The sequence below is a fragment of the Palaemon carinicauda genome, unplaced genomic scaffold, assembly GCF_036898095.1.
Source record: "Palaemon carinicauda isolate YSFRI2023 unplaced genomic scaffold, ASM3689809v2 scaffold93, whole genome shotgun sequence".
NCBI lineage: Eukaryota > Metazoa > Arthropoda > Malacostraca > Decapoda > Palaemonidae > Palaemon > Palaemon carinicauda.
In genome coordinates this window covers 72126-96745 of record NW_027172237.1, presented here as the reverse complement: position 1 = coordinate 96745, position 24620 = coordinate 72126, and the positions used below count along the sequence as shown (strand labels likewise).

Genomic DNA, 24620 nt, shown 5'->3' with positions numbered 1-24620 from the left:
ACACTGTGTACAAATGTTCACACGGCACTAGTGTTATTGGTTAGATTCTGCACCTATATAGAAGAGTCCATAAATCACCATAGTGATTTTTACTAGAAGGTATTACACTCGAGGGTACTAACACCTATTCACCCGATACACTGTTGAGTCCCAAAATAGTCCACCGTTAATCGCAGCACTAGATGATAGGTTTTATGACACTACCTGCCGCCACCACAAAGTGTTTTATCTCGTGCACTTGCTTCGCATAATGTTTATAGAATACTCTGGATGATTTCCACCCCGTATATGAGCGGAGCCTATCAAAGTCCATATGTTGAAAGAGGTTCAACGAAGAAGCAACTTTTCTTGGATCGTGACCTGTGGGTGTACTGTCAGGATCCGCTCTGCGAATAAAGTAGGTGAGTTTTGCCCTCCCTCAGTTGTTTTAGGGATAAATTTTATCCTGAGGTTTCGCCTCGGAAGAGTTGTCCCTCCTTGAAGTCTGAAGTTCTTCAAAGATAGACCTTAAGACACTCTACTGGACATAGAGAGACATCTTCCTTTTTGAGGGCAGATTCTCCAAGGACCTCACCTTTTGGTGGGCAGCTCTTTGGCGAGAAAAGTAGGCTCAGGGAAAAAGTTCAGTTCTCCCATTTCTGTGAACTGAATATGGCCTTCATTCCTGGATAATGCCACTATTTCACCAACTCTAGCCCCTGAGGCTATAGCAAACAGAAATATCACTTTCTGTGTCAGATCCTTTAGGGTGCAATCCTCATTGTTCATATTTGAAGCGTAGTGCAAGACTTTGTCCAATGACCATGATTTGGGCTTTTGAGGGTTTGCTGGTTTGAGTCTAGCTCATGCTCTTGGTATCTTACTGAAGATTTCACCTGAAAGGTCCACCTGAAAGGCGTAAAGAAGAGGTTTAGTCAAAGCCGACTTACACGCAGGTATTGTGGTGGAAGCCAGGCCTTGTTCATGTAGGTGGATGAAGGAGAGACAGAAATCTATTAATATTTCTGTCAGTTTCCTTGCTTTCACAAAGGAAACCCACTTCTTCCAAGATGATTCATATTGTCTACTAGTTGAACTTGACTTGTATTCTTCTATAAAGTCGATCATGTCTTTTGAGATCCCAAACCTTTTCTTAGCTGCTTGGGCGAGAAAATCATGAGATGTAGGTTGTTGGTTCTCAAGGATGAAGCGCAGACAGTCGACTTCAGAACCAGGTGGGATAATACTGATTTCAGCAGAGGAAACAGCTTCAGTTTCAATTCTAGAACTAGAGGGAACCAATTGCTTCTGTGCCATTTGGGGGCCACTACTGCTGCTGTTCCTCTGCAGGATCTTAGCTTGTTGAGGACCTTCAGCAGGAGATTGGTTGGTGGGAACAGATAGATTTGATTCCATCTGTTCCAGTCGAGAGACATGGCGTCTGTCGCTTCTGCTTGAGGGTCCTCGTAAGGGGCTACATATCGAGGTAGTTTCTTGTTGTTGCTCGTTGCGAAATGGGTCGATCTGCAGTTCTGGGACTTTTTCCAAGATGAAGGAGAATGAGTCTGCGTCTAGGGACCATTCTGTCTCTAACAGCTTTCGCCTGGATAGAGCATCCGCTGTCACATTGCGGAACCCTTGCAGGTGAACTGCTGATAAGTGCCATCTTCTGTTCCTTGCCAGGTAGAAAATGGCTAGCATCACATGATTGATGTGAGGTGATCTCGAGCCTTGTCGGTTTAGACATCTTACTATCACCTCGTTGTCCAAGACCAGTCTGATGTGGACTGATCTGCGAGGGGATAGTTTCTTCAACGTTAGGAAGACTGCCATAGCCTCCAAGATGTTGATGTGAAAGGTTTTGAACTGGTGCGACCAATTCCCCTGCACTTTCCTTTGTTGGGAATGGCCTCCCCATCCTTCCAGGGAGGCATCTGTGTGTATTACCACTAATGGTTGAGGTGGTTGTAAGGGAATTTTTCGTGCTAGCCTCTTGGCTGTTGACCACGGCCTTAGTAGCGTGCGCAATCGAGTCGGTGTCAACCTTTGTTGATCTTTTCGAGTGTTTGATGAGTATCTTCTCCAGACTCCTGACATATCCTTTAACTGTGCTATTAGCACTGGGTTTGTCACTGCTGCGAACTGGCGAGAACCCAATACTCTTTCCTGTTGGCATCTTGAAATCCTCTTGAGTTTCAATAGTCTCTTGACAGATCCCGCTATCTCTCTCCTCTTCTTTGGTGGAATGGAGAGACGCTGTGACTGTAAGTTCCAATGGATTCCTAACCAATGAAACTTCTGAGATGGAGAAAGGCGAGACTTCTTGCGGTTGATCTTGAAGCCTAGGTGCTCCAGGAACTGGATCACCTTTCCGGCTGCTTGTAGACAAGTCGTCTTGGATGCTGCCCACACCAGCCAATCGTCCAGGTATGCTACTACCTGAATTTCTTCTAAACGTAGTTGTTAGACGATTGTATCGCAAGTTTTGTGAATATCCTTGGGGGTTATGTTTAGCCCAAAGGTCATGGCTGTGAAGACATACTTCGTCTTCTGTAGCCTGAATCCTAGGTAGGAGGAGAGGGGCCGGCTGACTGGTAGGAGCCAGTAAGCATCTGCCAAGTCTATTGAGACTGTGTATGCCCCTTTTGGTAGAAGGGTCCTTATGTGTTGTAAGGTAAATGTCCGGAACTTGTTGTTCTTGCTGAACTTGTTGAGTGGAGACAAGTCTAGAATGACTCTGAGTTTGTCCGAGTCCTTCTCGGGAACATAAAATTTGATGGACCTCGCTTTTCTTATTACCTTTTTGTTCAAGAGTACTGAGGTATATTCTTCCAATAAGGGGGTGGAGTGTTGGAAGAATTGTGGAAAAGGGGGTGGAATTTTGTTTCATTTCCAATTCTTGATTAGGCTGTGGGCCCAGGGATCGAAAGTCCAATGATCCCGAAAGTGGAAGGGTCTCCCTCCTACCTGGAGCCTCTCATTGCGGAGAGGTTCCTGAGGATTTATTTCCGCGACCACGTCCTCCTCTATCCCTTGAGGGGTATCTTGAGGAACCTCTTTTTGAGCCTCTACCTTCGTAGGGTCGAAAGGTAGTTGTGTGCCTCTCAAAGCCTGAGTTAAACACAGGCGATTGAGCTACTAGCTGCTGAGGAACCATCTGGAAGGTGGTTTGCGGCTGAGCTACCATTTGAGGCACTGTGGCCATGGTCACGGTCGGAAGTTGTGCAGGTCTACGTGCTTTCTTTGTCTTCTTGTTCTTAGGTTGGGGACCACCGTTCGAGGATGATTTCCTCTTGGAAGACATGCCCCACTTTTGGAGAAGGTTCCTATTCTCCGTGGCGGCTTTAGCAATACGGTAACCTCCTGAACCACATCTTGTGGGAAGAGATCCTTGCCCCAGATGCATGAAGTGATCAACTTCCTGGGTTTGTGTTTGACCGTTGCTGCGGCAAACACTTGCTCTCTACAGGCCCTATTGGACCTGATGAAGGCATACAAGTCCTTCACAAGGGTACCCATGTGAGACTTGGCTAAGACCATATACATGTCTGGGCTGTTGGTAAGGCCTGCACACATTTCCAGGCAGTTCTGAAGAGACAAAGAAGCGGCTAGTCTCTCTTTTGTCTCCAGTTCCCTTCTCAAAAGATGCTCCGGCAGCTTTGGAAGGTTCTCATTGAACTGCTGACCTGCTATCTCCGGATCCAACTTAGAGACGGAGAAGGTTAGATGAACTTCGTTCCACTTCTCTTCGCAGGTAGGCATGGCTATAGGTAATGGTTTACATTCCTCTAGCACTGGGCATGGTTTGCCCTCATTGACTGCTCTCATGACACAGTCAAGGGCTTTCACCAAAAAGGGGAAAGCTCTGGAGGAAGGAGCAATGAAGGTAGGATGCCTCTTGCTCAATGCTAAGACTTTGGAGTTTGTATAACCGACTCCTTTTAGTGTCTTGGATAGGATAGCCTGTGCCTTGTCATGCTCAAAGACAATGACTTCCTTCGGTTCCGTCTCCTCACGGGATGCTGGTTCATCCCGCAGTCTCACGTAACAATCTGGGTATGCCGAAAAGCTAGGCCAGAATTGGAGATCTTCAAGGGGTTTGGCCCCCAACTTCTCGGAAACTTCTCGGAGAAATAAAGCTTCCCATTCATCATGGGCATGTACTCTGTGTACCTAAATGGGTTGTTTTCGGAGCAGTGAGGTAAGTCAGATACTCTAAGAGGCTTAGTAAAGCCTTTGGAAGCGCCAGAGCATTTCCCTTCTCTTACCTCTTTCTTCGTCCCTTTGAGATCTTGCTTAATCTCCTGCTGTTCCAACTGCCATCATCTGCTGAATCGACTCTAGGAGCGCTTCGCTCCTGCCAATCAGCACATCCGGATGGGGAGTTGGGGCTGAAGAGGTTGAAGGCACAGGTTGATATGCCATCACGGAAAACTGAGGGTCCTCAGTTACCATTGAAATGGATCCATCTTCCTCCGTAGGTGGTTGAACCACATCTTCCTCAAGGTCTTTTGGTAGAAGGTCCTTTTCGGTGTCAGTAGACACCTCCGACATCCGCTTCCGGTGGATGTCCATGCCTTTCAGTGCCTTATTAATGTCTGCATCCGCTGTCAGTTGGATGAAGGGAGGCTTGACCTGTACTTTGGGCACAACCGCGCTGGATTGGGCCTTAGGGAACAGAAGGCACCTCAAAGATTCATCAGGTAGGTAAGGTCCCGGAGAGTTCTTCTGGAACCCTCTTACCCACCTTCGAAGAGTTTCTCTTGCTGCATCCCTTGACTCTGTAGTGTCAGGGATATCTTCTCCAAATCCTTCGGTCATCAGGGCCAAGCAGATGGAGCAGCCCTTTGGGTCCCAGTACCTCAGGGATCGAGATACGATGCTGCAGGGGGCATGGGACCTGTACATCGTATGCCCACAAAAGTCCTTGCTCTTGTGGTTGCAGAACACGACTGTACACTTCACCATTGGCTCCTCCTGTAAGGAAAGAAAAGGTGAAATGAGTATCGAGTTATTTATATCATTGATATAAATGCATATTTGAAATAGTAATACTTACTATTATATTTAATAGCTTTGGATAGTAAGCTAGAAAGGAAATAGGAAAGACATATCTGTGTTTCCTCTCCCAGGCAATTGCTGTGACCTCCGTCAATATCAATATTTAATTTCCCTATAAGGGAAAATACAGAGTGGAATAACTCCCTTATGTAGAGCCGGAGCCAGTGAATATTTACACTAACTCCTCCACTTGTAGAATATTAATACTTAACGGTGATTTATAAGTGTCCCGATAATCAGGGTGTTGAAGGAATACTTCACATCAACATTTTATACGGTCCAAACAATAGACTGTGAGAGGATACACAGAATATGTTAGAAATACTTATACTACTGTATTATTGTATACTGTAGTTTTCTAACTGCTGTATTGATATATACTGCAGATATACTGGCTACTGTATCGTCGTATACTGTAGTTTTAAGCTAGTGCTTGGCGGCACTAACTGATAGAGAGAGAGAAAGAATGGTAGGGAGGATTTTGTATTATGGTTTAGCACAATAATTGGAAGTGTAGGAGGGCTACTGCCTCCTTCCCAGAATAAGAGTTCTAATGGAAGGGGAGGAATGCATTTGATTCTAGTTTCCATCCAGCCACAACTTTTGCCACTGTCTGTACTGCCAGTTGCAAGGTTTGTGGATGGCAGTCCAAGAGAGGACTGAAGAATTCTCAACAGCATAATGGGTTTTCCACCGGCAGCCGTCAGGGCCGGCTCAGCCTTTCCCCCCGTGGCATTTGCTTCTGGTGAAGGAAGGACATAATGGGGAGATGGCCGAGACGGTAACCCAACCGCTGCTGGTAGGATCCCGGCCAGCAACTCTGTCAACCTGGCAAGCCGGGATGATTGTAGAATACCAGCCAAAAGAAAATTGTGACGGCTAGGCCAACACTAAATGACAGGGGGGGCAGGGAATAGGGTCTTATAGTTTGCATGGGAGAAAGGCGGCGGCAAGTATGCCGCCTACTCTCATCTGTAAACCAAGGAAGCATGGCTTCCTGTGCCGACTCCGTCGTGGGCGGCAGAGGAATAAGAATTCCCCTGTCGGCGACATTGTCGGCTATAAGACATGTCTTATAGTCTACAAGGGAGAAAGGTGGCGGCATGTATGCCGCCTACTTTCGGTTGTAAACTAAGGAAGCATAGCTTCCCATGCCGACAACGTCATGGGCGGCAGAGGAATCACGATTCCCCTGTCGGCGACATTGCCGGCTGCAAGACAATACACCCTGAGTTACTGTCATACTTCGAAGCCGGGATTCTCGGTGGCAAGGAAGATAGACAGTAAAAAACTATCCAAGTCAAGCCGGAGTTAACTACTCTGTGGCGATGACGAAAGATTGGGTTGCCGCTTGGGATGGCGGCGCTCAGGGGGGAGGAAGGGTTTATCCTCTTTTCTCTACAAGTGAAACGTATCGAATTAGACCAATAAATTTTAGGGGAGATATATCCCCAACCGAATTAATAGGAACAATACAAGAGGTTAAACAATGGGATTTACATTACTAACGTATACAAAATGGGTTAGGCTAGCCTAACTTGGGTGGGGACCGCGTCTATGAGTGATACCACCGGGGTCCTGTCGTATACGAAAGTAACGTTACATATTGGAAGAGGAAATATTATATATATGCAATTTTCCGGGAGCGTCGCACTACTAACTAAATAATTGCATTTATGACGTGCAACAGCGGTCTCAAAAGGGCCACATCCGGGGTTGGCTGTGCTCCACTTAACACACTTAGATTATGCAAATTCAACTGTGAGAAGGGAGCTGTAAATTATACACAGGAAAGATCAAATACTCAACTTTCCAGAGGATGAAGATGCTGGCGATTGCATAATAATATTCCAATAAACAGTAACAACACCGAGAGAAATTTGGGAGCGCACTTGGCTTAAATGCTACAGTTCAAAGGAAAGATGGGCCGTAGTAGTACAGGGAGGGGGTCCACTGGGTACCTTGATAATGGCTCCCCTTTTGTTCGCCACTCTTCCCCCTCAAAGAGTTAAATCTATTTGGGGTGAAGATTGGTATGTGTCGTATCAAAAAATACGTCCCCTGATTTTATGCGATATCCTTAAAGATATATTAAGGATACTCGTGCCAGGAGTTAGAATTCTGGATACCTACGGTTGATTCTCTGGGAGTATCACTGTAGCAAATATCCCTTAGAAAGCTACCTAAAGGAACCTTACATCAGGATGACATGGCCAAGCCCAAAAATATACATATATATATATATATATATATATATATATATATATATATATATATATATATATATATATATATATATATATATATATATATATATATATATATATATATATATATATATAGGGATTTTGACGTAGGAAAAATCTATTTCTGGGCGAAGGACCTGTGCCGCCCAGTGAATAAGCTCCATTTAGCACTTATTCTTAGGTAATTTACTGCTAAATATACCAGAGAAAAAATGTAAAGGAGTGCTAGGTTAACTAGCTCGCTCACCTATTGGTGTCGGTATAAAATTGGGCGTATAATCCAGAGGTCCCGCACTATTTAGATTCATCCACGACAGAAACCCCAATAGAGGAGAGCCGTTCAACCTCACTCGGTACTACTAACATGCATCCGCTCAGAACCCAACTCCTTAGCACCCAAAGTTTGGGGACTCCAAGGGAGAGGAGCTGGGAGGGTTCACTGGGCGGCACAGGTCCTTCGCCCAGAAATAGATTTTTCCTACGTCAAAATCCCTTTTCTGGGCTCGAACCTGTGCCGCCCAGTGAATCTATACAAGAGAAAATGTCACCAAACTTGCAAAATAAAGGAAAAAACATAAGCGTAAGGGAAATACAGGATGCTTTTAATCAGAGATGAGTACCAAAAAACAATTATAAGGGTATCTTAAATATGAACATAAATCCAATAAGGTAGGTATAATAATGCCGTGAGTGATAATATATACAGATACTCAGGAGTATAAAAATTTACAAATATAATAACAGTATTCAGGTGCGAGACCAACGAATACAATAGGGTATAAATGAGGCAGGTAAGAGGGAGAGATAAAGAGACAAGGCATTAACCTGTGAGTTACCTGGGAGTAACTTCGCTCCCTGCGGCTACTGTAGAAAATTTTAGGGCTTCCAAATGTTTAAGGTAGTGTTTCTTGAACACTGACGGTGATTTCCACCCTGTATACCTGGAAAGGTCTGTAAAATTCATGTGGTGAAAGAAGTTCACCGAGGTAGCAACCGCCCTGATATCATGTGCAAGAGGAAAAGAGTCAGGGTTAGCTTGTTTAATAAAATACAAAATTTGTTGCCTGATCCCTTTAATAGTAATGGTACCGCCTTGTTCTCTAACGAATAGAGGCCCCGAGGAGTTAGAGGAGGTCCGGGATAAATAAGACCTAAGAGTAGTAACAGGGCACAGAGACGGATCTTGCGTGAGGGGAACAATTTTCCAGGAGGACCATCTGTTTTGAGGGTCTTCGTTCTTAGCCAAAAAGAATTTGTTAGGAGAAAGAAGGACCTCTCCCGAAGGCAGGAAGTCAATATGACCCGGGTCTCTCAACAAGGCTGCCAATTCAGAAATTCTTGCCCCGGAAGCCAAGCTCACCAGGAAAAGTGTTTTCCTGAGAAGGGGAATGTAATCACAAGAACTGTTAATGGTATCAGAAGCCAATTTGAGTACGTCATTAAGGAACCAGGTCACCGGGGTAGGACGAGTAACCGGTTTCAGTCTGGCACAAGCTTTCGGAATTGAAGCTAACAAAGAGTCGGTTAAGTCTATGTTAAAACCCACTAGGAAGATCTTTTTCAGAGCCGATTTAATAGTGGTGATAGTATTGGCTGCCAGACCTGATTCTAATAAAGATCTAAAGAAAGTGACTGTAAGGTTCAAGTTCATACAGTTCACGTCTGAGTCTATTAAAAATTTTGCCAACTTTTTAACTGCAGAGTCATACTGGCGGATGATGGAATCCCGTTTATCCGATTCTAGGAACAAGGTGTTTTGAGGATCAATATTGGCACCATGCATAGCCGCAAACTTCATAAAGTCCATAAAGTTAGGGCGCTCTGAATGTTTGAGAAAGCGTACACAACGCGTGTTTGTACTATCTGAGACAGAACCGGATTGGGTATCGGGTGAGGGTATAGTCTCAACTCTCGCAGGAGAGGATACCAGTTGCTCTTGGGCCAGTTGGGTGCGACCAAGGCTACTTGTCCCTTGAAGGATCTCAGTTTGTCTAGAACTTTCAGCAAAAGATTCACCGGGGGAAAGAGATAAATCTTTTCCCAGGTGTCCCAATTCTGTGACATGGCGTCTGTGGCGTAAGCCTGAGGGTCTAGATTGGGAGCCACATATACTCTCAATTTGTGGTTGGATTCCGTGGCGAAGAGGTCCACTTGGAGACCGGGAACCTGAGAGAGAATCCACCGAAATGACTTTAGATCGAGTGACCATTCCGATTCTAGAGGGGAGGTCCGGGACAGGGCGTCTGCCACTACATTCCGGACTCCCGCCAGGTGGACAGCTGAAAGATGCCAACGGTTCAAGGCTGCTAGGGAGAATATGGCTACTAGAACATGGTTCAGAGGCCCTGACTTTGACCCGCCTCTGTTGAGGCAGCGGACCACCACTTCGCTGTCGAGGACCAGACGAAGGTGTTGTTTCTTGGGAAGAGCGAGACGTTTCAGGGTTAGAAGAACTGCTATGGCCTCTAGCACATTGATGTGAAATTGGCGGAACAAGGGAGTCCAAAGACCTTGAACTTTCTTGAGCTGAGAATAGCCGCCCCAACCTGATAAGGATGCGTCCGTGTGAATGATTAATTTCGGAGGCGGAAATCGAAGGGGAACTGACTTTGACAGACTGTTTGCTCTTGTCCAAGGAAGAAGTCTTTCCCGTAGAATGGGAGGAAGGCGGACTTTCCTGTCCCGGAGCTTCCGGTTCGCCCTCGAACGCCAGACACGATTGATATCTTTCAATTTTGCCTTCAGAAGAAGATCCGTCACTGAGGCAAACTGAAGGGACCCCAGAATCCTCTCTTGGAGTCGTCTGGAACTTACTTTGTCTTTGAGAAAGCGTTTGGTGTTCCTTGCAATCTCTAACCTCTTGGGTCTGGGAAGACACAGAGTATGAGATATAAGATCCCATTGCAGGCCGAGCCATTGGAACTTCGATTTTGGAAGAAGACGGGACTTCTTGAAGTTGATCTGGAAGCCTAGAGATTGAAGATAATGGATGACTTTGTGAGTGGCTTTTAGGCAATTTTGGGAGGTGTCTGACCAAATGAGCCAGTCGTCCAGATAGGCTACTACTTGAATCCCTTGATTCCTGAGTTCCTGAACAGCGACTTCTGCTAACTTTGTGAAGATCCTTGGGGCGATGTTGAGCCCGAAAGGCATCACCTTGAAGGAGTAACTTTTGTCCCCTAAGCGAAAGCCTAGGTACGGACGGAAGTGTCTCGCTATCGGGACGTGATAATAGGCGTCTGTAAGATCGATAGAGGTGGTGACGGCCCCACGGGGAAGTAAGGTCCGCACCTGCGAGACGGTAAGCATTCGAAACTTGTCGCATTGAATGGACAAGTTGAGAAGGGATAGGTCTAGAATCACTCTTCTCTTGTCCGAATCCTTCTTCGGGACACTGAACAGCCGACCCTGAAACTTCAGGTGTTTCGTTTCTTGTATGGCGTTCTTTTGTAACAGGTCCTGGACAAATTCGACTAGGTCCGGAGTGGAATGCTGATGAAATCTGTTCGGTGGAGGAGGTCCTTGAATCCAACTCCACCCCAGTCCCTTGGAGATGATACTGAACGCCCAGGGACTGAACCTCCATTTGTTGCGGAAGGCATAGAGCCTCCCCCCTACCTGCTGCACCTCAGTATTGGTTTGAGGAGTTGCCTCCACGTCCGCCTCGGAAGTTCTTTCCTCTGCGAAAGGCTCTTCCCCTGCCTTTGTTCTGGTTAGAACCACGGTGGTAGCCTCTACCTCTACCATAACTCTGGGAAGAGCTATGAGCCTCATACGACTGGTTAAAGGCAGGAGAAGTGGCGGAGGCACCAGAAAGCTGGCTCTTAGGAAGCAGAACGGTGACATAGTCGTCCGAAGGAGCCTGAGAGGTGGAAGGCTGTGCCGGGGCAACAGGAGATGGGGGAAGAGGCAGCCGGAAAATGGACGAACCACTCTGCTGTTGCCTGAACTGGGTGGAGGTATATGGACGGAGCTTCTTCCTACCCCGGGCTTGGTAATTTGCAGGGTCAGATTTACGTTTAGGAGTCAAACCCCAACGGGCTTTAAGGCTCTGGTTGACTCTAGTGGCCTCCGCCAAGACTTCCTCTACAAGGTCCTCAGAGAAGAGGTTTGAACCCCAACAGGAGGACCGGATAAGCTTATTAGGTTCATGCCTAATAGTCGCCTCTGCCAGGACATGTTTGCGACACCTGCGTTTAGCAGTAGCGAAGTCATACAGGTCATAGTATAATGACTGCAACGTAGCCTTGTTGAGAGATTTAAAAATACTCTCAGTATCGTAAGTCAAGGCTATCGACTCCGTGGAAGTGGCCAGGTTCAGAGTACGGCCAACGCGTAGGCGGGAATCATACTCCTGTTTAATGAGGGATTCCGGGAGACGGGGAAGCCGCTCACTAAACATTACCGAAGCACAGTCTGCTGCTAGCTTTCCAGAAGTAAATGTGGTATGGACGTTGTCCCAACACTCAATGCCTGAAGGAAGAAGGAGGGAGATTGGATCCACCTCTCGGATGGGAGGCAAGGGCTTCTCCTCCAGAGCATATTAGAAGGCAAGCTCTGCTACCTTATTGACACATGGAGTCACGGTGTTTTTGTCCATTAGGAACATTGTGAAGGAGCTCTTATAAGGCGTCAACATAGTGTTGGTGCAGCCGATGTCATTCAGGAATCTGGCCCACACAGATTGGGCTTGCTCTTTTGGGAAGATGACTGTCTCCTTGGGGACCTTGTCTAACCGAACCAAAGCTTCCTCGGTAAGCCTGGCATAACCATGAAATGGAAATGCCAGACCAGGAGGAAAGAATTCAAAGTCCTCTAGGGGACGAGTGCCAAGACCCTCCAAAGTTAACATTCCGTCTGAGAACGGGGAATGAAGAGCCATACGCCAAGGGTTGTTTTTGGCAAACGGCGGGAGCTTAGAGGCATCCGGGATGAGAGAGCTTTGGACTCGCTCCGGAGCACCTTGCTCTAATGCCCCAAGTCTCTGACCGATGTTAGAGAACATCGTGTCCATCTTAGACTGCATCTCTGATACCAACTTAGCCTGCATCTCCGACACGATGCGAAGCATGGCTGATTCGGAAAGGCCCGGGCTAGCAGCAGGTGTGGCGGAATGAACTCCCGGGTCGCGAGACTTAGAGGAGGAGCCAGAAGCCTTAGATGACAGGTTTGTATTCTGTTTAGAACCATGAGAAGCCTTATGAGGCTTACGAACTTTAGGTAAGGTTCTAGACTTATTCTTGGGGGGAACCGGGTGTGATCGTTGGGACGAATCACGGTCCCCAGAAAAACCATGAAAGGAAGAGCGATCAGATGAAGAAGAAAGAGAGGGGCTGAGGATAGGAATCTCAGCGCCGGAAACACCTGCCTCACTTACCACCCTACCTGTATCTGGATCATCCAATAACATGGGTTCCACGTCAAGGTTCATGGAGGCAACATTGTCTTCTAGATCTCCGGGGGCGTCCGACGGATCGTGCTCTGGATCAATAAACCCCGCTATGGTGGCATCAATGTGGGCAATGATGGGAGCTGCAACATGCCTAGCCACAGCGGCTGAAGACTTGGCGTTGGGGTAAATCAAGGAACAGTAGTCCTCGGAGAGGACGTACGGCCGCTTGGACTTCACGTTCCGGGCAAAACCACCAACCCACACTTTCAGTGTGGCCCGAGCCGCAGACTTTTGCTCCGGGGATGCCTGAAATAATAGTGGGAATTAAAAAGGGGAGGCTCCCAGTGGTCCTTTAAGACCATAGATATCTTACTAAATAGTGTATGTATGCCAAAAAAGGTAAGATAAATAAGAAGGCAACATAGCCAACGGGACTCACCGAGTCAGATCCAAGGGTGGTAACGAGGTCAAAACAGACCACACAGTTATCCGGGTGCCATACCACGACATCCTCCAGCTGCACTCCGCAGAGGGCGTGAGACCGACAGACGGTATGGCCGCAGGGCTGATGTAGAACAGCTGCACAGGCCGTCGTCTGACAATGCACCATCTATAAAAAGAATAGTATATGAGAAACTGTAATTCTCTTAAGTAGGGGCGGGTCCGGAGGACCCGGGCCTAACATAAGCCTAACACAAGATTAGGGCTTAACTGTAATATTCTTAAGTAGGGGCGGGGAGGACCCGGCCTAAACATAAGTCTAGCATAAGACTAAAGTGTAGCCATCCATTCCGGTCGAGCCGGGAGTATAAAAAAGGATGCAACAACAAGAAATTAAGACACATGGTGTCTGATTTCCCGGGGCGAGGCTAAGCCCCGGGCCGGGAAATAAAAGTATCCAAAACCAATTCGTATAGGAACTCCGGGGTAGTGATCTGTCATATAATCATCATAGGAACTGTTATAAATTAATAGGGGGGCGGAACTGTAGATAAGAACCGCCAACCGAACCCAGAGGGTTTCATATAACATAAACCAGTGTGATAAGTGAATATAAAATAGGGTGCACCGGGATCCAACTCTGTTGACCGGTGGCCAACCAGACTAGACAGAGCCGAACCCGCCGGGACACCCGGAGGACAAAGTCCATAAACACTGAACTACCCCCTCTACAAGGAGGGAAGGCAACGGTCCCCTAGGGGAGGGGGGGAGAGAAGCCTAGCCGCCCACCTAGCGAGAGGGGGAGCATGGGGGAGGATCACGTGATAAGGAGCAGCAGGGCTACCAACTGACGATCCCCAACCAGACAGATCAAACGGAGTAATAGCACAATATTCATTATAATAGTAATAGTGCTGATAATATAAAATAAACACATAAAAATTTTTGGGCAAGGCATGCAACATAATAATTAAATCACAAAAGACACACCTGATGGCTTAAAAAATAACATTGCCGCCTAGCACGAATGTCGGCAGCCATAACGATACGTAAATGATATCGGCCCAAAAATTGAACCACGAGGGTTCTAAACGCTAAATAAGGAATATCCATAATAACAAATAAAATTTAATAATAAAAATAATACATATAGTAACACCGCAAGTGAAACTAAAAGCTCTCAAAACAGGAGTACCAACTGTAAATGGAATCAAGCAAGATCGGTATGAACGAAGAGAATAAACTCCTATAATTCAAATATTAAACGATCTAGGTTGCTCAAAACACAGCTTGGTACTTAACTTAGACGGTGTCTCCAGGGAAACCGACGAAGAAGCCATAATCCAAAGAAAATAATTGGAAAAACGAGAGCACAACAAAAAAGCGGGTTACACACAAGACGTGCTAAAAGGAGTTGGGTTCTGAGCGGATGCATTGTTAGTAGTACCGAGTGAGGTTGAACGGCTCTCCTCTATTGGGGTTTCTGTCGTGGATGAATCTAAATAGTGCGGGACCTCTGGATTATACGCCCAATTTTATACCGACACCAATAGGTGAGCGAGCTAGTTAACCTAGCACTCCTTTACATTTTTTCTCTGGTATATTTAGCAGTAAATTACCTAAGAATAAGTGCTAAATGGAGCTTATTCACTGGGCGGCACAGGTTCGAGCCCAGAAATATATATATATATATATATATATATATATATATATATATATATATATATATATATATATATATATATATATATATATATATATATCAATTGAAATATTGCTTGAGAAAGGAGAATGATATGGAGGTCAATACCAGATTCTAGAAATACAGAAATGCTAATATTGTATATGTAACAAACAAACGGCAAAGAAGGTTCAACATAGACCAGGTTCGCCCAAAGGTTTGTTTCGTATTCCATTATAATTTTCATATGTAATTTTTGTTTTGAAAATTTTTTCTCTATTTATCTCAGAGTCTTAGTAAATGGGAATATTAATTCCTCATTACCCACATTTTACATTTCCATACTATATCTGTGAATATGCAGTTGCAAAAATTAATGAAAGCTAAAGGTTTCAATATCCTGAGATTTTTTGTTAGGTTCTAAGAATTGGAACCAAATATTGTGAATCAAAGGTTGTTCCTACAAGAATAAAACCTTTCATCCTTCTGTAGTACATAGTAAGATTTTAGCGAAGCTGGAACTTTCTTGTTAAAATTTATAAAGAAGTGGTTGAAGTTACTGGCGGGTGGCTACTGAGTAGGCACTTTGCTTTCAGGCGGCAAGTAGTATTCTTGTAATTCTCTGCGTCTTCAGTTACCATAGGTGTATTAATCTTTTGCTCTCTCTTCGGAGTGTTTGATGTGAGGGGAACTCCACGTGCAGATGTGCGAGTGTACCCTAGTAAGTCTGGCAGCAATTTTGTTAGGTTTATGAGCAAGATTGTTGTGGATCCTCATCTACTTTGTAAATATTTTGCATGGGGCATGAGTGTTTACAGTCATCCCCTATGACATGTGTTAATTTTGGCTGCCTCTGCAATGGGTAGAGATTGTGAAGAAGAGGAAGACTTGTTGTTACCTAAGAGAGACTCATCGGCTTCAGATGCGGCAGCACTCAAACTGTTGTCAAAGAAGCTTTTTAGCTTCTTCAGAGCTTCTGGTTCTCGGCCTGCTTCGCCTTCTTTGAGTTCCTCTAGAGCTGAGTCCTCCAGAGAAATTCTGAAAGATGGAGGAGACTCCCACAGTAAAGGTAATACTCCTCTGCCTCCTTCTCAAAGTTTGTCCTCCCGTCTACTGACCAATGACAACATTAGCAGAGATTTGGACCTGAGAATGTTATGCCTTCCCTTAGTATCAATTGGAATCTGTCCACTTCGGAACTACTGAAGGGTTAACTGATATTAGGACCTCCAGTACTTCTGCTGCTGTGCACTGTGCTGCTCCCCCTGTGGACAAACACCCAACATTGATGACCATTGGTGAATCCTATCATGTTTTGAAGAGGATCCTAGAACCTCTCCTGCGGTTTTGTCATAACCAGACCAGAAATCCTCAATTTTGAAGAGTGGCAAGGAGAAGAAGCCTGTGCTCTCTCTCTCTCCCTTTCTAGTGCTGTTTCTTCAAGATCTACTGTACTTATGCTGCCAAACCTTCAGGTATGGCACCACCTGCACCGAAGAAGAAAAATCCAGTTGTGAACGTCGATTGTTCAGTTTCCCCAGAATTTTTCCAACTTCCTCTCACGTATTCATGAGAAAGGCAATGATGTACCGTCCACCATCCCAGTCAGGGGAGGTGGTTTGATATAAGGTATAGGTGTTCATGTACTGTATAAGCACATACTGTTGGCCATAACATCAGATAGTTCCAAGGAAACCTGAACTCCCAGGAGGATAACAGATCAGCAGAAGTATTGTGCTGCTGCATACGACTGACAAGCTTATCAATTGCGCTAGTGGAGTGAGAATGAAGACTGACCATCTCGCAACCATCTCAGAGACAGCTCACCACACACACAGTAACCATGCACCCGGTCACTGCGTGATCATTATTCTAATACTAGGACACCACACGTAAAGACACCCAGCGACAGGACATCACGGTTCAGAGCTTAATGCGATCACACTTCTCTCTATTCCTGTAGTGATCGTGATGTTCGAGCAATCGGATCCCTGTCACCTGCCATCTGTCGTTACTCAAACACTTCATATAGTGATTCCTCCATACAGTGAGATCATCTTACGAGACGAGATTGTGACATAGCACATCCAAGCGTTGAGTCAAGGCAGTTGACATCTTAGGGCCGCTGTGTGGACTTGTACGGCAGTGTCGTTCAAACGCAGATTTTCAGTTTTCTGCTGTTTGATGCATTACAGGGAATCATTGCCCCTAAGTTTCCAGCATACCCTCTTGGTAAATTAACTTAGACGATGAGGAGGAAGCCATCATACGAAGAAAATCTTCAAAATAAGCTGATAAAGAGTGCACAACAAAACAGCACAACAGTAGATTGAAGCTGCGACAAAGGAATGAGGCGCCAGAGACGTACGAGGGCACCGTAAGGTGAGAGGATATGTAACGGCTCCTCTCTTATCCTTCCCCTTATTGGATTAGACTGGGTAAAGTCTATTTGGGGTGCAGATATCTATGGTTATCGTCGGATACGTCCCTGATTATACACGATATCTTCGGATAGTCGTTCCGGGAGTTAGAACCCCATGATACCTGACAGCTGAAGGGAGCTTCCATTAAGACGACATGGCTATCTCACCCAGAAATAGATTTATTACGTCAAAATCCCTTTTATTACTGTCAACCCTCGATCATTGCAAGGGTTAGGTAACAGAGATGACCATGAATATTAAAAAAACTGCGTAATATTGGTGCCCTAGGGTTAGTGAACTCCACCTGTCCCAACTATCTAGCGGTTTTAACCAACATGACGTCGCCCAACACCGCAAATAATGTTTTCACTTAGTCCACTAACTGTACTGTAGGTTTTATTACAGTAATTGTAAAATAAAATGTGTAAAGTACAAACTCTTACGTACACTTCTAAATGTTATTCTATTTTCTTCACAATCCCAAATCCTTAGAATTTAATTCTTCAAAAATATTATGAAGTTTGTTATAAATAATTTATTGTTTAATATTTACTTTAATATGATTTGCCTCTACCCTCTCATTTCATTGAATTTTAATCTATTCATACAATATATATTTTTTCATCTTTTAAACTCATTATTTTCAGTTTATATCCCCTTAATAATATTTAATTCCTTTCTTTGTAGTATGTTAAAATAATTTTAGCTTAATTAGATTGAAAAACAAGATTTTAATCCACATTTGGTAAAATATTATTTTTTCAATATTTTATCTTCCATTTCTCCTTTTCTGTTTTCTTTTAATTTCTGTTATTCACACATTTTTCTTGTTCATTTCATTGTGCATTATTTTTCAAACCCTTTTTATTGGATATTATGCTTAGTCCCTCTCTTATTCCGTATTATAATTCTTTCCTCACTTTTCCTTATTATCTTTATTTCTTTTCATATTCCTTATATTATCCTAACTTCCTTTTTCAGGTTCCCCCCCCCAAAAAAAAATTTATATGTAATGATTTTATTTAATGCAGATTTTATATAGACATGTTTACTGCTTAAAACATTATGGATATTCTTTCCCTTGTAAATTATTCTCGAGAACTGAACCATTACAAAGCTTACATTGATATTTTTGTTTTTTGAAGAAATATTTTTCTTCTATTTGTTAACAGAAAATTTTTAACTTTTTTTTAAAGATAAATTTTAAAAATGGATATCTTACGAATATGAAATATGTTTAGCTCTACTTTTTATTCCTTTTCAATTTGTAAAAAACATCACTGGCAAAATAGCCTTTCACAAAAGAAAAGGTTGACATTGAGTCTGAGGTTAACGAGCTAACTGGGTTTAAATGAGACTTCCATTTCCTGTTTGGCTGTGGTACTTCTTCCTAAAAATGAAAAATTAAAGTTTAGTGTCATTGAACTAATTTCATATGTGCCAGGATACCAGAGAACTTTAAATCATTCGTTCATTCATATCATGTGATGGTAATTTTAAATACTTTTTCAGTAAAAGGCAAATAATTTTGTCAAATATGAAAGTACCCAGTTATCATGAATTATATATAAATTTCAATTTCATTATTTTTCTCACTTGAAATACCAATTCTTCTAAAAGAAAATCATTCAATCATATGGTACTTAAATAACGAATGACTGAATCTGTGAAGACAGCCTGTGAATAATGATGGCTGTATGCCTTACTTCAATGACAGGAGGAAAACTATCACATGTTCTTTCCAGTGGAAATTTCAGATTCCATCTCTATAAAGTAGTCACATTTCTGCTCTCTATGATATTTTTGTGTTCCCTGATATTCCCTGAGACTTTCTTCATCTGTATTTGTATTGTATAGGCTACTTTCATCCCAAACTACACTTTTTTTTTTTTTTTTTTTTTTTTTTTTTTTTTTTTTTGATGGTGACTTCTACCAGGACTAGATTGTGGTCTGATATGTCATGAGGAAAAGGTAAAGAAGTCTCTAAGAAAAAGGCAGCAATACTCGCACTAAAACCTGAACTATATAAAACTTTGATAAAAAAAGAAGTTAAAATTTAGAAATAATTGCTAAATGCCTACAAAAGGAGGTTCAAGAGAAAAACAAGCCCAAGAAGTGGAAACCATCAAAAATAGAATTAATAAAAAAAAAATGAAGAAATCCACAGTCAAATATTTAAGACCAATAACCCTTGCAAATGCATCATAAATTAATGACTCATATGAAAGACGAAATAGAAGACCACTTAGAGAAAAATATGAAAATGAAAGAATAACAAACCTGATAAATTATCAAGAGGGAAGAGTAGAAGATAATATATTACTTTATAATACTATGTGGAAGAAATTTACTGAAGGAAAGAAACATTAATTATAAGTTCAATAGACTTTAAAAAGACACATTGAATCAAGAGAGGGAAATAATATAAATCATGAAGGAATGTAAAATACACCCAGATGCCAAAGATACATTAGAGGAAATCTACAAAGGGAACAATAATAAAATTGACATGGCATATGAATTAGAAAACTGATTTTGATAAAGACCTGGATAAAACAGAGATGAACGGCCTCGACTATCTATCCATCTATCTATCTATCTGTCTATTTAGGTTCCATGTCCTCGATGTGGGCTATCAATTGCCTCCATCTGGTCCTGTTCCTAGCCCCCTCTATAAATTGTCCAGCTGTTACATGCTCATTTACATCCCCTAGTAAGCTAGCCAAACCTTTTTCCTTTCCCGGCCTCTTGCTCTTCTCCCGTCTATCTTTCCCATAAGGGACAGAAGTTTGTGATCTTTTCTCTTCCTATTACATGTCCCAGAAATTCCATCTGCCTCCTTATCACTTTTAGGAGTGATCTCTCCTGATTCAATCTTCTCAGTACTTAATCATTTGTTACCCTCTCAGTCCATGGGATGTTCAATTCTGTAAAAACCATAATTCAGCTACATTTATTGAATTTTCCATGATGTTTGATGTCCACGTTTCTGATCCATAGGTAAGTGTGTATCATACATTGGTTTTCAGTGCTCTAACTTCTGAATCCCTATCCTGTTGTTTGTCAATAAGGTTTTCCAATTGTTGTAACCATTTTTTGCTGTTATTCTTATTTCTGTTTCTTTATTACATCTCGAATCATGTGTTATACTGCCTATATAAACTAAGGCACTTATTTGTTTTAATGTTGCTCCGTCCATTATTAGGCTACAATTTGGAGGTTCCAGGTTTTTTTTCTTGTGCTGCTACCACTTGCTGCGAACAAAGGAATGTCGCCATCAAGGACATACGGGGGTAGCTACCACGGGGGGGAGAGGATATGTAACGGCTCCTCACTTATACTTCCCCCTAGTTTCCTAGACTGGGTAAAGTCTATTGGGGGTGCAGATATCTATGGTTATCTATGGATACGTCCCTGATTATACACGATATCTTAGGATAGTCGTTCCGCGGGTTAGAACCCCGTGATACCTGACGGCAATTCTCTTGTAATATCACTCGCAGAAATATTATACAGTAGGAAGCTGCCGGAGGGACCTTCCATCAGGACGACACGGCTTGAGCCCATAAATAGATTTTTCCTATGTCAAAATCCGTCTTTAGTCCTATGTTCTCGCTCTCACTTTTTACTGTGTCAAGAAGTATTTGCAGTTTCATCTGCCAATCTTGATGTCAGGATGCCAGATAACTCATAAGCAATCAATCTGCCAATCTAATACCATTCATATTTTCTCCTCCAACTCTTATTCCTTCCATTCCTGATATACTTCTCATTATGATTTCTCCATATATAGAGAAGAGGTCTCATGACATTGTACATCCCTGTCTTACTTTTCGCTTTATTCCTATCCATGGTGTTAGATTATTCTTGATGTTAACTGTAGCTTCCTTACTTCAATAAAAGCTGGTAATTATCCGAATGTCCTTGCCATTAATGTTGAAGCTCTTTTAAACTTGTATAAGTTGGGAGTGTTTATCTTTATCAAATGCCTTTCCATGGTCTATAAGATGTATAAAAACATCTTCCTGTACCTCTATTGCCCTCTCTGTTAACATGTACGTGTTGAATATTGCATTTCTGGCACCTTTCTGTACTATAAATCCATACTGTTCTTCTGCAACATCTGGTTTTAATTTACTTTTTATTCTGTTTGAAACTTCTCTTAATATCATTTTGTTATTATGCACATTAAGCTGATTGTCCTGTGTAGACTGCCGCTCATTAAGCCGATTGTCCTGTGCAGACTGCCGCTCATTAAGCCGATTGTCCTGTGTAGACTGCCGCTCATTAAGCCAATTGTCCTGTGCAGACTGCCGCTCATTAAGCCGATTGTCCTGTGTAGACTGCCGCTCATTAAGCCGATTGTCCTGTGCAGACTGCCGCTCATTAAGCCGATTGTCCTGTGTAGACTGCCGCTCATTAAGCCGATTGTCCTGTGCAGACTGCCGCTCATTAAGCCGATTGTCCTGTGTAGACTGCCGCTCATTAAGCCGATTGTCCTGTGCAGACTGCACTTCATTAAGCCGATTGTCCTGTGTAGACTGCCGCTCATTAAGCCGATTGTCCTGTGCAGACTGCACTTCATTAAGCCGATTGTCCTGTGCAGACTGCCGCTCATTAAGCCGATTGTCCTGTGCAGACTGCACTTCATTAAGCCGATTGTCCTGTGCAGACTGCCGCTCATTAAGCCGATTGTCCTGTGTAGACTGCACTTCATTAAGCCGATTGTCCTGCGTAGACTGCAGCTCATTAAGCTGATTGTCCTGCGTAGACTGCCGCTCATCAAGCCGATTGTCCTGCGTAGACTGCAGCTCATTAAGCCGATTGTCCTGCGTAGACTGCTGTCCTGCGTAGACTGCCGCTCATCAAGCCGATTGTCCTGCGTAGACTGCCGCTCATCAAGCCGATTGTCCTGCGTAGACTGCCGCTCATCAAGCCGATTGTCCTGCGTAGACTGCCGCTCATCAAGCCGATTGTCCTGCGTAGACTGCCGCTCATCAAGCCGACTGTCCTGCGTAGACTGCCGCTCATCAAGCCGATTGTCCTGCGTAGACTGCCGCTCATCAAGCCGACTGTCCTGCGTAGACTGCCGCTCATCAAGCCGATTGTCCTGCGTAGACTGCCGCTCATCAAGCCGACTGTCCTGCGTAGACTGCCGCTCATCAAGCCGATTGTCCTGCGTAGACTGCCGCTCATCAAGCCGACTGTCCTGCGTAGACTGCCGCTCATCAAGCCGATTGTCCTGCGTAGACTGCCGCTCATCAAGCCGACTGTCCTGCGTAGACTGCCGCTCATCAAGCCGATTGTCCTGCGTAGACTGCCGCTCATCAAGCCGACTGTCCTGCGTAGACTGCCGCTCATCAAGCCGATTGTCCTGCGTAGACTGCCGCTCATCAAGCCGACTGTCCTGCGTAGACTGCCGCTCATCAAGCCGATTGTCCTGCGTAGACTGCCGCTCATCAAGCCGACTGTCCTGCGTAGACTGCCGCTCATCAAGCCGATTGTCCTGCGTAGACTGCCGCTCATCAAGCCGACTGTCCTGCGTAGACTGCCGCTCATCAAGCCGATTGTCCTGCGTAGACTGCAGCTCATCAAGCCGACTGTCCTGCGTAGACTGCCGCTCATCAAGCCGATTGTCCTGCGTAGACTGCAGCTCATCAAGCCGACTGTCCTGCGTAGACTGCCGCTCATCAAGCCGATTGTCCTGCGTAGACTGCAGCTCATCAAGCCGACTGTCCTGCGTAGACTGCAGCTCATCAAGCCGATTGTCCTGCGTAGACTGCAGCTCATTAAGCGTATTGTCCTGCGTAGACTGCAACTCATCAAGATGATTGTCCTGCGTAGACTGCAGCTCATTAAGCTGATTGTCCTGTGTAGACTGTGCGTAGACTGCAGCTCATTAAGCTGATTGTCCTGTGTAGACTGCAGTTCATTATGCTGATTGTCCTGCGTAGACTGCAGCTCATTAAGCTGATTGTCCTGTGTAGACTGCAGTTCATTAAGCTGATTGTCCTGTGTAGACTACAGTTCATTAAGCTGATTGTCCTGTGTAGACTACAGCTCATTAAGCTGATTGTCCTGCGTAGACTGCAGCTCATTAAGCTGATTGTCCTGTGTGGACTGCAGTTCATTATGCTGATTGTCCTGCGTAGACTGCAGTTCATTATGCTGATTGTCCTCTGTAGACTGCAGCTCATTAAGCTGATTGTCCTGTGTAGACTACAGTTCATTAAGCTGATTGTCCTGTGTAGACTGCAGTTCATTAAGCTGATTGTCCTGTGTAGACTGCAGCTCATTAAGCTGATTGTCCTGTGTAGACTACTGTTCATTAAGCTGATTGTCCTGTGTAGACTGCAGCTCATTAAGCTGATTGTCCTGTGTAGACTGCAGTTCATTAAGCTGATTGTCCTTCGTAGACTGCAGCTCATTAAGGTGATTGTCCTGTGTAGACTACAGCTCATTAAGCTGATTGTCCTGCGTAGACTGCAGCTCATTAAGCTGATTGTCCTGCGTAGACTGCCGCTCATCAAGCCGATTGTCCTGCGTAGACTGCAGCTCATTAAGCTGATTGTCCTGCGTAGACTGCCGCTCATCAAGCCGATTGTCCTGCGTAGACTGCCGCTCATCAAGCCGATTGTCCTGCGTAGACTGCCGCTCATCAAGCCGATTGTCCTGCGTAGACTGCAGCTCATCAAGCCGATTGTCCTGCGTAGACTGCCGCTCATCAAGCCGATTGTCCTGCGTAGACTGCAGCTCATCAAGCCGATTGTCCTGCGTAGACTGCCGCTCATCAAGCCGATTGTCCTGCGTAGACTGCAGCTCATCAAGCCGATTGTCCTGCGTAGACTGCCGCTCATCAAGCCGATTGTCCTGCGTAGACTGCAGCTCATCAAGCCGATTGTCCTGCGTAGACTGCCGCTCATCAAGCCGATTGTCCTGCGTAGACTGCAGCTCATCAAGCCGATTGTCCTGCGTAGACTGCCGCTCATCAAGCCGATTGTCCTGCGTAGACTGCAGCTCATCAAGCCGATTGTCCTGCGTAGACTGCAGCTCATCAAGCCGATTGTCCTGCGTAGACTGCAGCTCATTAAGCGTATTGTCCTGCGTAGACTGCAACTCATCAAGATGATTGTCCTGCGTAGACTGCAGCTCATTAAGCTGATTGTCCTGTGTAGACTGTGCGTAGACTGCAGCTCATTAAGCTGATTGTCCTGTGTAGACTGCAGTTCATTATGCTGATTGTCCTGCGTAGACTGCAGCTCATTAAGCTGATTGTCCTGTGTAGACTGCAGTTCATTAAGCTGATTGTCCTGTGTAGACTACAGTTCATTAAGCTGATTGTCCTGTGTAGACTACAGCTCATTAAGCTGATTGTCCTGCGTAGACTGCAGCTCATT

At 44.4% G+C, this 24620-nt stretch overlaps 2 protein-coding genes across 2 annotated transcripts; both read right to left on the bottom strand.

Annotated features, from left to right (window-relative positions):
• Positions 1 to 4275: 4275 nt before the first annotated feature.
• LOC137637690 (uncharacterized) lies at positions 4276 to 20996 on the bottom strand. The gene is made up of 6 exons (XM_068369840.1): positions 20942 to 20996; positions 20125 to 20150; positions 19104 to 19152; positions 16158 to 16225; positions 11876 to 12717; positions 4276 to 4861 (listed from the first exon to the last, which is right to left on the bottom strand). Exons 1-6 carry the CDS (start codon positions 20994 to 20996, stop codon positions 4276 to 4278), a joined length of 1626 nt encoding a protein of 541 aa, XP_068225941.1.
• Positions 20997 to 21170: 174 nt separating this feature from the next.
• LOC137637689 (interaptin-like) lies at positions 21171 to 24586 on the bottom strand. The gene is made up of 4 exons (XM_068369839.1): positions 24580 to 24586; positions 23678 to 24410; positions 22063 to 22955; positions 21171 to 21934 (listed from the first exon to the last, which is right to left on the bottom strand). Exons 1-4 carry the CDS (start codon positions 24584 to 24586, stop codon positions 21171 to 21173), a joined length of 2397 nt encoding a protein of 798 aa, XP_068225940.1.
• Between the last annotated feature and the right edge of the window lie 34 nt (positions 24587 to 24620).

Bases quoted from the DNA above. Each gene is read 5' to 3' on its own strand.
- LOC137637690 (XM_068369840.1), bottom strand. From the start codon at position 20,996: ATGAGAAGTATATCAGGAATGGAAGGAATAAGAGTTGGAGGAGAAAAT. The intron at 20,151-20,941 runs GTATTAGATTGG...TGGTTTTTACAG, and splicing joins TGGAGGAGAAAATATGAATG to AATTGAACATCCCATGGACT. The intron at 16,226-19,103 runs GTGTAGTTTGGG...AAACAGCACTAG, and splicing joins AAAAAAAAAAAAAAAAAAAA to AAAGGGAGAGAGAGAGAGCA.
- LOC137637689 (XM_068369839.1), bottom strand. The intron at 22,956-23,677 runs GTAGTCTACACA...TACGCAGGACAG, and splicing joins GACAATCAGCTTAATGAGCT to TCGGCTTGATGAGCTGCAGT. The intron at 21,935-22,062 runs GTCTACGCAGGA...GGCTTAATGAAG, and splicing joins GCAGTCTACGCAGGACAGCA to TGCAGTCTACACAGGACAAT.